This window comes from Hippocampus zosterae, chromosome 5 (genome assembly GCF_025434085.1).
Source record: "Hippocampus zosterae strain Florida chromosome 5, ASM2543408v3, whole genome shotgun sequence".
NCBI classification, from domain to species: Eukaryota; Metazoa; Chordata; class Actinopteri; order Syngnathiformes; family Syngnathidae; genus Hippocampus; species Hippocampus zosterae.
Window position 1 is genome coordinate 13,554,237 of NC_067455.1, and position 13,509 is coordinate 13,567,745.

At 40.4% G+C, this 13,509-nt stretch overlaps 1 protein-coding gene across 4 annotated transcripts in view; it reads right to left on the reverse strand.

Moving 5' to 3' along the window:
• Positions 1–13,509, reverse strand: part of col14a1a (collagen, type XIV, alpha 1a) — a 122,404-nt gene that overhangs the window by 35,196 nt on the left and 73,699 nt on the right. For all 4 annotated transcript variants that reach the window (XM_052065696.1, XM_052065694.1, XM_052065693.1 and 1 more), the window contains exons 27-33: positions 12,573–12,696; positions 4,885–5,028; positions 3,872–4,036; positions 3,757–3,795; positions 3,532–3,670; positions 2,701–2,843; positions 1,187–1,296 (exon numbers count right to left, since the gene is read on the reverse strand). In XM_052065696.1, coding sequence (XP_051921656.1) covers positions 1,187–1,296; positions 2,701–2,843; positions 3,532–3,670; positions 3,757–3,795; positions 3,872–4,036; positions 4,885–5,028; positions 12,573–12,696 — 864 coding nt within the window. The remainder of the gene's footprint in view (positions 1–1,186; positions 1,297–2,700; positions 2,844–3,531; positions 3,671–3,756; positions 3,796–3,871; positions 4,037–4,884; positions 5,029–12,572; positions 12,697–13,509) is intronic.

A 13,509-nucleotide genomic window follows, 5' to 3' on the forward strand; every position in this document is an offset into this window, starting at 1 on the left:
GGTTTAGCAATATATAAGGTGCAGGTGAAGTGCTGTCATGTCTTGGCTATAAACGCTTCACTTGGCGGGAAGAAAATGTCACTTCACTTGTAGTTCTTTGCTCCTGTCAAAATCCGCCCACGTCACTCATTGCCTCAAGGTGAAAAATGGATTTAGCCACATGCTAATCTTTCAAACAAGTCACTGCACAAACGTGGGCATCCAGTTGAATTTAAGGTCTAACATGCTGTATAATTTAACTGACTATATGGAGGTTGAAATATGGAAGACTGAAATAACACAAACTAAGGCAGATTCATCGATCAGAACTATGTGTAAGAAAATCACATGCTTATTTTTCAATATTTTCTATTTTGGAGGAAATATCAGGCTGATTAACGTCCCTTTCGCAATGCACAGAAGCGAATAGTCCTCCCAGCTATTTTTTTGTATGGTCATTAATGGTAAGATAAATTATATGCTGACTAATATTCGCTAAATGAAGAGCCCCACAAAGGCAAATATAATAACTGCAGCTCCTTGATCTTTTTTTTTTTTGGTAGCAAGGCAATACGTTTGGGTTGTAAAAATCGGTGGGTAACATGAAGGGAATACTACACTACAAGCTAAAAATTAATGATACCTATTAAATTTAGCATCCATATTGCATGTGTAACTTTGCATATATAGTTGCATAATAGATAGTCGTTTAGTGGTTCTTCATACGGGGTTCTGTCGGGTCTCTTTGAATAAGTGAGGAGTGGGAACTTTGAACTGCTCCAAGAGTAAAGTGCCCAAAGACCATTTCTGTTGTGATTTGGCGACTAAATCCTCTCAATTTACATCACGGGTTTGGGTGAGAAAACTGTTATTAAACGTGCATGTACAAAATCATTTTTTGCTGGTTATATCTTGGGTGTAAAAAAATAATAATAATGGAAGAACCCATCCACACCTTTTCTTTTGCAAGATTGTTAGCCTTGTTTCTATTTTTCATCTCTAAATGTTTCTCATCACAGCAGATTTGAATAGATGTTAAAAAAAAACATTACTTCGCCAAGAAAGTACTTGTTAAAACAACTACTTGACCTCATGATGAGACACTTCGAAATATCAAAAGGCTTGTATGAATGAAAGTATTTTCCTTTTTAATGGACACTTATCAGAAAAAATACACCAATATCTTACTTTAAGTAGAAACTCTAACCTTGTGAAAACTTCCATGGAAGACTTTTTTTATTTGAGTTCCTTCAAAGGTGACGCTCTGAAAGTCTCCTTTGTAGTCGTAGGTGAAGAATGTCAAACTCTTCCTCGAGTCTGTGGGAGATTAGCAGAGATGAACATGATGACATATTTTACAGATAATATAATGTATAATCTTAGAGGCGCGTGCTATTGAATGTATGAAAATATTGGTTTTTGCAAAAACAACCTGTTTAGTTTTAATTACCAACGTCAGAGAGGTATTCAATTAACAATATGTTCATTAATGATGGTATGATTGGCATTTGCGTAGACTTTTTTTTTGTTAACCTACCCTCAATTTTGTTTGCTGAGAAAAAAAAGGTGGCATATTGTTATCAAGGAATTATGTTGACGTAAACACTTCATTTAGTTCGGCTATAGCCTTGTCTAATAGAAAAAAACATGTTTTGACACTATATTGTGGCATCTATAAGGGAAAAAACAACCTTACGGGTTTTTGTTGTTGTTTTTTTTAGCTGGAACAGTTAAACTCCACAAGTAGTTTGCGGCAAGGTTTGGATTGTGGGAGAATAGTGTAGAAATTGATAAGTGGTGTAAAACTGCACTGCAATATACTGAGAGCCAATTCTAATACAGTAGTTGGCTTTTCTTCTTTTATCTAAAATGATTATCTTTTATCAAATGTGACCAAAGTGTCTTGACAATTATTTGGTGCGCACACGCTGCAGCTTCGCTGGGACACCAAGCAGCCTTGGTTTCCTTGGACAGATTACCGCCGGTTAGCAACAAAACTCGAAATGAAGGAATTGGATAACTCTCAAAAAGGGCAAACGTCCTGTATGTATCGTGATGTCCGACGCGGCCCATTCACAGCAATTTTGACTTCCAACGCGCATTGCCACCATCCTCATTAGTAGAACGGATCTCACGAGGTCTGACTCCAAAATAAGTGCACTATATGTACAATGCTGCATATTGTATTGCTCTCTGAAAAAAGTCTGTAAATAACTTTGATATCCATCCTCATTAACAAAGCGAGAGTTCTCTCCTCTCCCCAGACGGTCTCATGACTCACTGTCGGCATTAAAATTTATTTTTTTGTTTTGTTTTTTTGCTTAGCACAGTAAATTTAAAATTTAAAAATACATTTGTCTTTATTTTTGGGAAGTTGCTGTACGTCCCCTGAAGTCCCGATGGAAAGGAAGCCTAACACTTAGAAAGGACTGCTTTGGGGTAGATACGATTAAAAAAAAACTTCAAACATAAACATTTTGCAGACCGTGCCTCTTGTCATGAAATGATCAAAATGTAACTCCAAGTACAAATTGTCTGTGTCAAGTGATAAGTTGCATCACATCTATGTTCAAATCATACAAATGTCTCCATCCTGAGTTTTTAAAAATGCAGCATCATGGAAAATTTATCTTGAGGTGCTGGGACTGGAGAAGACACCTCAAATCCGCAGATTAAGACAACGACAAGATAAAGAAGCAACACAAGTTAAAATAAACCCACTGTCCAAGATGAGTCCCACCAATGGCTTGGTGTCCTTATCGAGGATTTCCCACAATGCAAAGGGCTCATGTGGAGTCTCGGGGAGCAGGCGGATCATCATAGAGATGGTGTAGTCAGATGGTAAACCTTCAGGATGAAGGTACCTGGCACACACATGCAGAAACGGGCAGATGCACGCACACACATACACGCAAACGCGCACACACACACACACACACACGCAAACGTACGCGCACACGCACACGCGCACACACACACACACACACACACACACGCACACGCACACGCACACACACACACACACACACACACACACACACACACACACACACACACACACACGCACACACACACACACAAAATAAGTTAACTGTGCCCTAAAGGCATGTACTCACTAGATGCCTTTTCCAAGTCTCTTTGCTGCTTGGCTGAGAGCTTTTACGGAGCGTTTGGCTGCCTCGAACTGTCTCAGAGTGCCATCTTTTTTTTATCAAAGAATCAAAAATTTGGGAGGAGGGGGGGAGCTGCCTCTGAGCACTCGTAGTTCAAAAGATTTCAGCTTCTGCTTTTCAGCACCCTTGTCAATGTCACGTTTGAAAAACTGAACGTTCCTAGTTAAGGAGGCTAAATTTAAAGCTGGCTGACAAAAAGCCCCGACACCACCACAGACGAAATAGCATTTACAGCAGCACGCTGGATGACAATTGAAGTTTCCCGCTCCATTTTAAGTGCATTTAGTTTTAAGTATATACAGTCAAACCTCATTACAACGTACCCATGTCTACAGCATTTTCAAATTTATTTCCCATGAGCTGACCCATCCTCACTCACTTCGTGGGTTGTGACACCAGAGCGTCACGGTGTAGCCTATAACATGGGAAGCTGTTGAATGAGCCTGGCTCCAGAGACACTCCAGATATGGTGCTGTATTCCTTCTCCACCAAACCAAACTTCTCCATCATTCGAAAACCTGAAGGAGACAAGTCCTCGTCACCCTGTCCTGCCCCGTGGCTAAGGCGATGTTAGGTGGCATTACCTGTCAATTTCACTCCTTACCTGCCATGCTGTTTCCACTCATCAGAATAGACGGACAAGCTGGATGTCACAAACGTGTGAGTTAGTGAGAGCCATTTTCTTGCGCGTGTCATGTTGTCAATGTGGGGTTACTCACTGGCAGTGGCTGCCTCGCAGACAAAAGTAATGAGCTGCTCTTCGATTTTCTTAACAGCATCCAAATCATCCACGAAGAAGACATGTCTGTCACTAGGCTTACTGGCGATGTTGACTAGTTCCCCATAATCTGCATCCGCAAAGCCAATGGCAAAAATGATGTATCCTGGGGGATGGAATCAAATGAGATTGACATTCAATAAGTAGGACGTTAACGACTTTCTCACCAGGTTGAAGATTCTGCTTGTGGATAGTAAAAACTTGAAACACAAATTCAATGTCAATAAAACTGCATATCGCAACAATTGTCCATATCATTTGGATTCTGAAGTGTTGGAACTACACAAAATATATACACAAGCCTCCCCCATCAGCAGCTCAAAACGTAAGAAAAACAAGCAAACACAATTACATTTTGGCATAGGATAAAATCTATGAGCGCACAGTATCACTAGTTGTCAGATTTCTTCTGGTAAATCAGCCCATTAAATATTGTTGGTGTTGACTTGGACTGAGCATAGGGCATATTGATATTTGTATCTTTAATCTTCTCTAATGACATAGATATCTTCATGTATTGATTATCGCATTATTGCTATATCATGATTGTTACTGTGAGCAAAATATTGCAATGCTAGTGTATTCCCACCCCTGGTTATCCATCCATTCATTTTCTGATTGGTTTATTTGCACACGGGGGTGTTGGAGCCGATCCCAGTTGTCTTCGAGCAGTAGACGGGTGACACTCTGAACAGGTTGCCAGCCAATTCCAGGCCACACAGAGACAATCAACCATCCGCGCTCACACTCAGACCTAGGGACAACTTAGAGCGTTTAATCAGCCTGTCAAGCATGTTTTTGGAATGTGGGAGGAAACCGGAGTACCCGGAGAAAACCCATGCAGGCACAACACAGGAAGGCCGGAGCCGATATCGAACCCCGAACCTCTACACTGTGAGGCCGACACACTACCCCTAGTTATTTTTTGTATTTTATGTGGAACAGATTACAAACCGTCCATCTGCATCTCCTTGGATACTTTATTGACATCATCCTGCGAACGGCCATCAGTGAGGACAACCAGGACTTTGGGTACCCCCCTCCTGGCTCCCGCATCAGAGGTGAAAATGGACTCCTTCACATGTTTAATGGCTCGACCTGATGAAAGAAACCAATCTGAATTGAGAGTAATCATCACAATAGCAAAAATGTCCATTGAAGCATCTTCATGCATCTTCATTTGCCGGCCTTGCATGAGTAGCTCAGGAGCGCCCATTTTGCCCGTCAGCAGGTGTTAATACAGTAACTGCTAATAATTATACAGTATACGATAATATTATAGAACCTGAGTGATTCTACAATAAAGCAAAATGTCTGTCCTTTCTTCTATCGCCCTGGCATTTTAATATAGTCATATGTTTTTAAAAAACCCAAACATTTTCTTTCTTCGTTCTATCCGCTCGAATAAAATATGGTATGAAGGCTAAAAAAACAGATGCATGTCAATAAAAGACCTGCCAAACTCTGCTGGCAGCTAAGGTAACGGCATCATGTCCATTAGCATTTCCAAAAAGTGAATTTAAATGAGCTCCTAATGTTTCCAGATAAGAATAACCAGATGACAAAAATGTCACAAAGCTTAAAAGTTGAAGAACTTTTAAAAGTTGAGTCACAGCCAACCTTAATGGATTTAATCAGTCAATAAAATGCATACAAGCATCTTTGATAGTTTAGAGACCTTCCCATAAGACAAAACATAAAAACTTTATTCATGAGATGATGCTTAAAGGCATTTTCTCTATCATGTGGGATTAAAGCCTATAAATATTAGATTTTGTTTTTGTTACTGAACAACTCTTGTCCTGACTAAACTTTGAAAAGAGCCATTGTGAGTACAGACATCTGGAACACATACGGCCTCATGCTTATTGTCCTTCATTGTCAAACCGGTATCCTTAATGGAAAGAAAAACAGATCATTAAACTGTCCTTAGAGTGCTGATTGATCAGTTTATTATCACCACACAACATGTTGGAGATTCTCACGTACCCATTCAGATTAGTATTTATAGTTTGGGATGCTCCACTTGACCTTTTTACGATGGCATGGATGATCGCCATCATCTATTCTCAGAAGTGCTCCTGTCAATTACCATTTTGCTTTCGCGTCCTTCTTGTCTCGATTATTAATGGTGGCAGGGCAATGGAGTCAACTCCACAGTTATGATTTCCTTTTTTTTTTTTCAGGCTCCAAAAGCTTAAAAGACAACGTGTCTTTTAATATTAGCTCAAATGTACCCCTTGATGGACTATACGCATGCAGTGGTGTGAAGTTTTTCTGGTAAAATCTCATAAGGCATCTCCCTTTCCGGGACTGCCGGTGTTTTGAAATTATTCTACGTCAGAGAATTTTTATTAATTGTCAATGTTTTTTTTGTTTTTTTTAAATGATTCTTTGCATTTGTGTGGTTACGTGTATTCGTCAAGATTTCGAAGAAGAGGAGAGAGACAAAACATTGAGCAACTACTTTTAACTCTGCTTTGATGAGGAGCGGAGAAAATGGTTTGCTAACATTTGCAGGTACACATTTCTAGGTCCAGAGAGCACCAAAGTCTGCTCTCTGCATTTTCTTCCCGCTGATGTAATAATGCAACCGTCAACCCCACAAGGGCACCGTTTGTTCACACTAGAACTCCTAGAATTGTCATGTGGACTTATGACTAGGTGACATTACATCAAAAGTACGCTCCGCTACAAAGTCTAACCCGCACCAGAAGTGTTGGTGCCTTCAGACATAGAGTACAGAAGTGGTGCGTTCATACAGTCCATAAAACAAGGAAGTGCATTTTGTCACCAAATAAAGTACAGTCACACACCTCTCTCGAGAAGGAACATAATCATAAAAAGTGAAAAATATGCAAGTTTCTTTTCACTAATTAACCCCGACGCCCCCCCCCCCCTCCCCACAACACACATAATAATGAGCAGATGTTAATAATGTGCAATTACTATAATGATACCCAAAAAATATTTAGGTTACACTCACGTAAATGTACTTTTCCAAATATAAAGCTATATAATTTGGGTCAGGTTTTAAGGTTGCATAAAAAGGCTTGAAGTTGTAAATCTGAATGTCACAAATGTAAGATAACAGATTGTGTAAAATGCAATATTTCACCATACATCCTGGAGCCAATCAAAGATGTCGCAATGTTTTAATTGCCAAAAAAGTAATATAGCATAACATGTCGAAATGTTCGACCTATTTGTGAGGTCTCGATACCTTGCTGAAAGGGTTTGAGTCACACATAAAGCTTGCACTGGCACTTCCAGACATTGTTACGTGAAAATGTATTTATGAGGAGGATTTTTGCTGCTAAACTTTCCTCCTCAGAGCACGTTGGAGGATGGAAAACATCAGCCACATTCACATATATCGCCACCGCCAAAGTTTCCAAAGTCAACCTGACAGCTGTGAGTGTGGAACCGAAGCACTCCTTCAAGGTGATGATCCTTCCTTGTAGATTCTGCCTTTTCTCTACATTTCCATCACAAGCACTCACCTGGTTAATATAAGCAAGAGCATTGAGACTAATTAAAATCTACCAGCTGTCATTTCGTTTTTGGATACTAGCCGGGGAGCGCAAAATGAGCACACATTGAATCTAAATGATGTACATGTGACAAAGATGCAATCATATTGTTGAAACTTTTCTTGTGAGTTTTTTTCAGAACCACTTCTACCTTTAATGTGAACTATAACATAAACAAGTGAAGTGAAAAAAAGTGGAATCTTTGAAGGGAATGAGTGACGAAAATAATTGTCTTGTGGCCGGTGTGTATACGTCTTCTAAAAGCCAAGCATATGACAGATTTCAATTCAGATTTCAGAAATCTGACCTTTCCTTTGTTGCATCTTGCAGCAAAAGCCACTCTCCACTGAGAGGTTCCAAAGGCTCAGTCTCAGAAGGGTCTCAGTATTGAAAGTTCTAGTCAGGAGAAGAAGAACTTCAATGTCATCAGATGTACCTTGGAAAAAGACAAACTCTTGTGGAGAAAATTGGGCATGGTAGCGGCATCATAAAGAAAACCAAATCCAGTCACCAAAATTGCTGAATGAAACCAACATGAGTTTTAGGACACTCTGGCACATAGTGGCTGTATTCTCCAAGTGACAACAATCTCCAGTATTATTCAGGTTGTAGAGCTATCAGCTCAGTAGAAAATATAAAAGGCAAAGCTGACTGCTCTACTGGAAAATGTCATTACAGATGAGAGGCATTACGGGCAACCTATGAGTGGATACAAGAAGATATGAAATATCTCCAGAAGCTATAAAAGGTTGAAGGAATTGACCTTTGATTGGATTACATCAGATTTACGAGGTCTATGATCCTCTCAAGCCATCTTCAGCAGCACCATCTCCCCCACCTACAACTTCATACAAATATTTATAACAACTATTCTAACACCAATGTTTTTGTAAATAACACTTTATTCACAACTCCACGGACTTCAGCAATTAACTTGAGACTTTGGCTTCATTCAACATCATCTCCTACTTTACAATTGCCCACCACTGTGACAGTTGATGTGATCAGGGAAGAACTACAGCAAGACCAGGCTACAGGACAGATCCAAACTCATTCCAGACCAGGTATGCAATTTTTTTTAGCTTTATTTTCAATGTACTGGATGTTTCTCTGAGCAAAAATAGGACTGTGCTATGAGCTCAGCAGTCTCCCACATTGTGCTGAACAGTTTCATGGAAGAAGTGAAAAGAAAAGCAGTGGACTCCATTTGAGGAACAAAGCCAACTTCTGCTTCAGGTATGTGGATAGCACTTGGATTAAAATCGTAACCCGCTAAATTGAACTTTTCATTGAACATATTATTTAATGGACAGTTTACATGAGAGGCATAAGAGGAAGGAACCCTCAGAATTGAGGTCTACAGAAAAGTACCCACAGACCAGTACCTCCTCTTTTTCTCTCAACATCCACTTGAACTTGTTAGGGGAGACAAGTTCTACTTGTTCTACAAGATCTACTAGAGAAGAGTAGATCTCTACAACAGTTAGAAGGAGACAGATGCACAACAGGGATGCTGAAGCTACCCATGGGCATCCAAAGTGGGTCTTTTATCATGAGAATAAGGGATATGAGACTTGATCCACTAATCGAAATGTGGCGATCCCTCACCTAGTTAGTTTGGTAGAGAGGAGATCTTACCCAAACATGACATACTGATGAATATCAAACCCAGAAACATTCTGAGACAACAGCTGCTTTGTTCCCTATGGGCAAAGTAGTACCGTGCAGAGTACTATTGAGAGGTGTGCCATGACCTTCACATTGGAGAAACACAGCAGGCTCAACACAAACAAATGGCACAACGTAGAACGCCAACTCTTCAGGTCCAGAGTCTGTAGTTCATTTGCATCTCAAAAGAAGGGGCATCTCTTTAATAACAATGTGAAAATTTGGGACAGCTGGTTTGTGGGAGCTGTGACAAAATCCATCACTGTCAAACTGTCAAACTAGAAAGACCCTCTCCCAACCGAGAAGGAGGACTATGCTTGTCCTCAGGTTACGACTAGTGTATGTTTTCTTTATTTATTATTTTATCTGTGTTTTACCATTGGTCTTGGCTGTACAGTGTCCTTGAGTGAGGTGAAATGCGCTTACAAATGTAATGTATTATTATTATTATTATTATGTCCTGACATCTCTCCTCCAAGGGTTTTATGCCACCACGGAGTTAAGTGATTATGCCGGAGGGTTATTCACCTGCCACACATGGCAAAAACAAAACAACAACCTCCACGTCAGCACCCGCCAGGGACGTAAATAAGGGATTAAAGGTGAAACGTGTTCAACAACCAAGAAGAGGGTGTTCAATTTTTTGCGGATTATCATAACTTGGATGACTGGTGTATCTACAGACATGTTTGATCAAATCTACAGGACTACCCTTTTTTACTGAGATCTGTCAAAAAATGACAAATGATAGTATGGTTGGCCTATAAAGAGTAGATTTGTCAGATATCTGCCAGTGATACATGGTTTGATACTGTCCAGGGATCACACAAGGGCCAGAGTGGAATTACAGAAGCTAGCCAGGCATGAAGTGAGCATGTGAGCACAAGGAGCGTGGCAGAGGGACGGGAGGCCCAGGAACTCAGAGATGGAACCTTGGAAAATGCAAAGAGTTGGTCAGGAAAAAACATAAGAGAAAGAAGGGGACAGGAAGTTATTATCCATCAGATGTTTTTAATATATACCGGTAACTATGCCAGGGAATTGTGGTTCAGCAGCTCAAATAACCAGCGATCAACTACTCTGTGCATGTTTAGTCAACCCTGTCAGTGTAGATTGGGCTTCTTTTATGAAAGCGGTTGTCTCACCATCAGCGGGGATGTGAAAGATAAAAATACTGAAAATAATCTCTTCCTGTTTTAGCTGGCAAAGCCTCGCCGCCTCTCAAACCTTTATTCTCTTGTGCAGAAGGATATTTTTACCTCTGCCAAGGAGCTTATGATTGTTTGTTTGTTTGCTTGCCAGTTTCGAAGCAAGAATAGACATACTCGGCACTTTTTATGATTGAAAGAGTGGAACATGGACAAAGGAAGAACCCATATTTGAGGAAAACTATTGTAAATAGTTCTATTTTCTTTGTGATATAAAACTTATATTAGTACAAACCAAACAAATAAAATCATATTCTCCTTGTTAGGAGCAGCCAGGTAGCGTCCAGGCTTAGGGAAATTACTTGAGGAGACCACTGAAATCCATCCCATTAATGTAGGAACAGTTTTATTTTCCCAACAACACACTGAAAGTACTAGCATCAAGCGTGACACCTCTCAAAATGTCACCGTACGCTACCTTTGGAAATGAGTGACTACCTCAGTAGACTTATTTTAACACTCTAGCATTGACATCAACCAACCCTAGTATCCAAATTGCCAGTTGCGGGTGTACCTTGACATCTGAAGTTTGGCCTGTTTTCCTGCTGCTCCCCCACCCTTGCTTGGAGAGGGGGTTAGGTGGCAATGATTGAAATGAGGCTGGTGCTGTTAGGATTCTGCATGGACTGACAAGGACAAGATCTGAAGTGACAACTTCCCCGGAGGCATTGCTGTGGAGGGTTCCATATCAACTGAGCTGGACAGGTCCTGAGGTACAAGCACTTCATTGAAAGCGTCTTTCCTGCAGCACTACATTTCATGAACTTAGAACCCTCACATTGTTTAAACTAACATTGTACAGCACCACACATACTATGTGGTAAAAGTTGCCCACTCGGCATCCATTGCAACCTGATTATCCTGGAAGGGTGATCCCTTCATCTCTGAGAGCCCCCTTTCAAGGTTCTTTCCTGTTTGCCTGGGATGCCCTTGAAGACTTTTTTTGCGAATAAGTGCGGTGCAAATTGACTCGAAGACATTTAAGTGCAATATTAATGATGAAACTAAGCATACTGCTGCGGTGGCTTAAAATATTAAACATAGTCTTTAGAAGTAATACCTCTCCCACGGCCTTGATGAACACTCGCACCTACCTGCTGTACATGTTGGACATTGGGAGGTATTTGGAGAGCCTTGTGTGGTACCGGTTGTCAAAAGTTGGAGAACCCGCGTTTTATTGAATTTATTTGATATTATATCACCATGTAGGTTACGTTATTTTTAGTACTCTTGATAATGGGAACAACTAAATGGTCAGAAATTGCAGTGATTGATGGACACCTTGCAATAGGGGTTAAAAATGACGGCACCGCAAATACAAAAAGTGGTGGGAGTAAAAATCAAAGAGAGGAAACAATGTGAATGGAGGCAGGGAGGAGTGAACAGCAGGGTGTTGTACAAGAGGACAGAAAAAGGGGGCGCGGGATGAGATGGCGATGCAAAGCACAAGAGTATAGAAAAAAATGATGCCCTGAAGCAGACAGAAAAGCACAAGGACACGTTTCTCTGAACAGTCACTGATCCAAACCCAGACTTAAAATGCTCTCAAAAGCCGACATTCCCTATAAAGTCTCATTAAGGCATCAGTGTTACCGAGATTCGCCTTGCGCGCAGGAGCACAGCTGGACACTCTCACATGAATATTACAACAGATTCAGAAACCACCATACTTGTTCAGTATTCAGACCCTCGGAGTCAATCTCCCGGGTGTGGTGTGTGAGTGTTTTAACCAAAACATATATTTACTGAATATATATATTCAAAATGAGGCCAATTGAAAGGAAACTGTCATTTCTACTCACGATTGTACAAATATTGCTTGTAAAAATGGAGTGCAATAGGAGGAAAACAGTTTATTGTTGAATTTCAACTATTTGAGAACACAATCTGTTAAAGAGGCCCATTAATGCTCTTCTGGCGTTTTGATTAGAGTGTAGCAGCAGATGTCCGTTTGAGACGGGTTTTTTTCCCCCCCTAGCAAAGTAATGTTAGCTTAAAAGTTGGGAGCGACGGTCGGTTCTTGCCCTTGGAAATGACTATTTCACCTAATACTACACATGGGGAAAGTCCATCTGCTGCTCAGCATCCCGTGGTACCGATCAAAACTCCACAACGGCTGTTGGTGGACTTCGGGTCGGCAATGCAGGCTGTTGTTTGAAAGCAAAATGTCTCTTGTCTTAGCTGAAATGTCCCCCTGTGAATCAACACCAAGTTTCTTGTAAGATGTACTGACCTGTCTTTGTATTGCCTCCCTTGTATTTGATCCTCTGAATCGTTTCCAGCAATGCTTCTTTGTTAGCATGGGAACTCAACTGGACCTCGGTCCGAGCATCGTCACTGAACTGACAAATGGCCACCTGGACACAGAAATTGATTCAAATTAGAAGAGCACCAACTACACTACATAAAATAATCAAACTATCAATTCAGTGTTATTGTTAAAAAAATAAAAATAAATTTTGATTATCATTGGTGTGATTGCGAGATCCCATTGCCCAAGATGATTCTATTATTTCCACTCACTAGCCTGTAGACCTGTACTGTAGCGCAAATATTTTTGCAACTCTCAAATTATAATGATTTTTTTACTACTTCCAAACTCCTTTTCTGTCGCGTTAGACCCACCAAAACTGTGCGCTGAAAGAGGCAACCGCCCTTTCGATCTGCACACCAAGTAGTCCTGCAACACCTCTTTTAATCACCATTTTGAAAAAAGTGGCTTTTTTTCTTTTTTTTAATCTACATATTTGACTAAAAGAGTGCAATTATGTCAAAGTTGCTGATTTGGCAAGTGCTCTGAACCCAAGAGCATGTGATTTGTCTCCTAAAATAGTCGTCTGTCGTTAACACCCAGAATAGCTTCATTTATTTAAAACTCTGCCAATGCTGACCCAACAAAGTGAGAACATTTCATTTTCTTCTGTGTATTCAAAACTGACAAAGTGTGCGAATGGTGTTTAAGTGAGACATGAGTGTTATTAAAAAAAAATAATAAAATGCTGAACTAAGCTGGTGGACTTTAAACAGGGAACTGTATAGAACATAAATTGAAATAGTTACACACTCCCAAAATCAAAGTCATTTGCAAAATCTAAAACAGCTTACCCAGAAAGGGACTACGATTACCTCCAGACTTCTAATGGTGCTGTTGTTGGCTCAAGGCGGCCGAC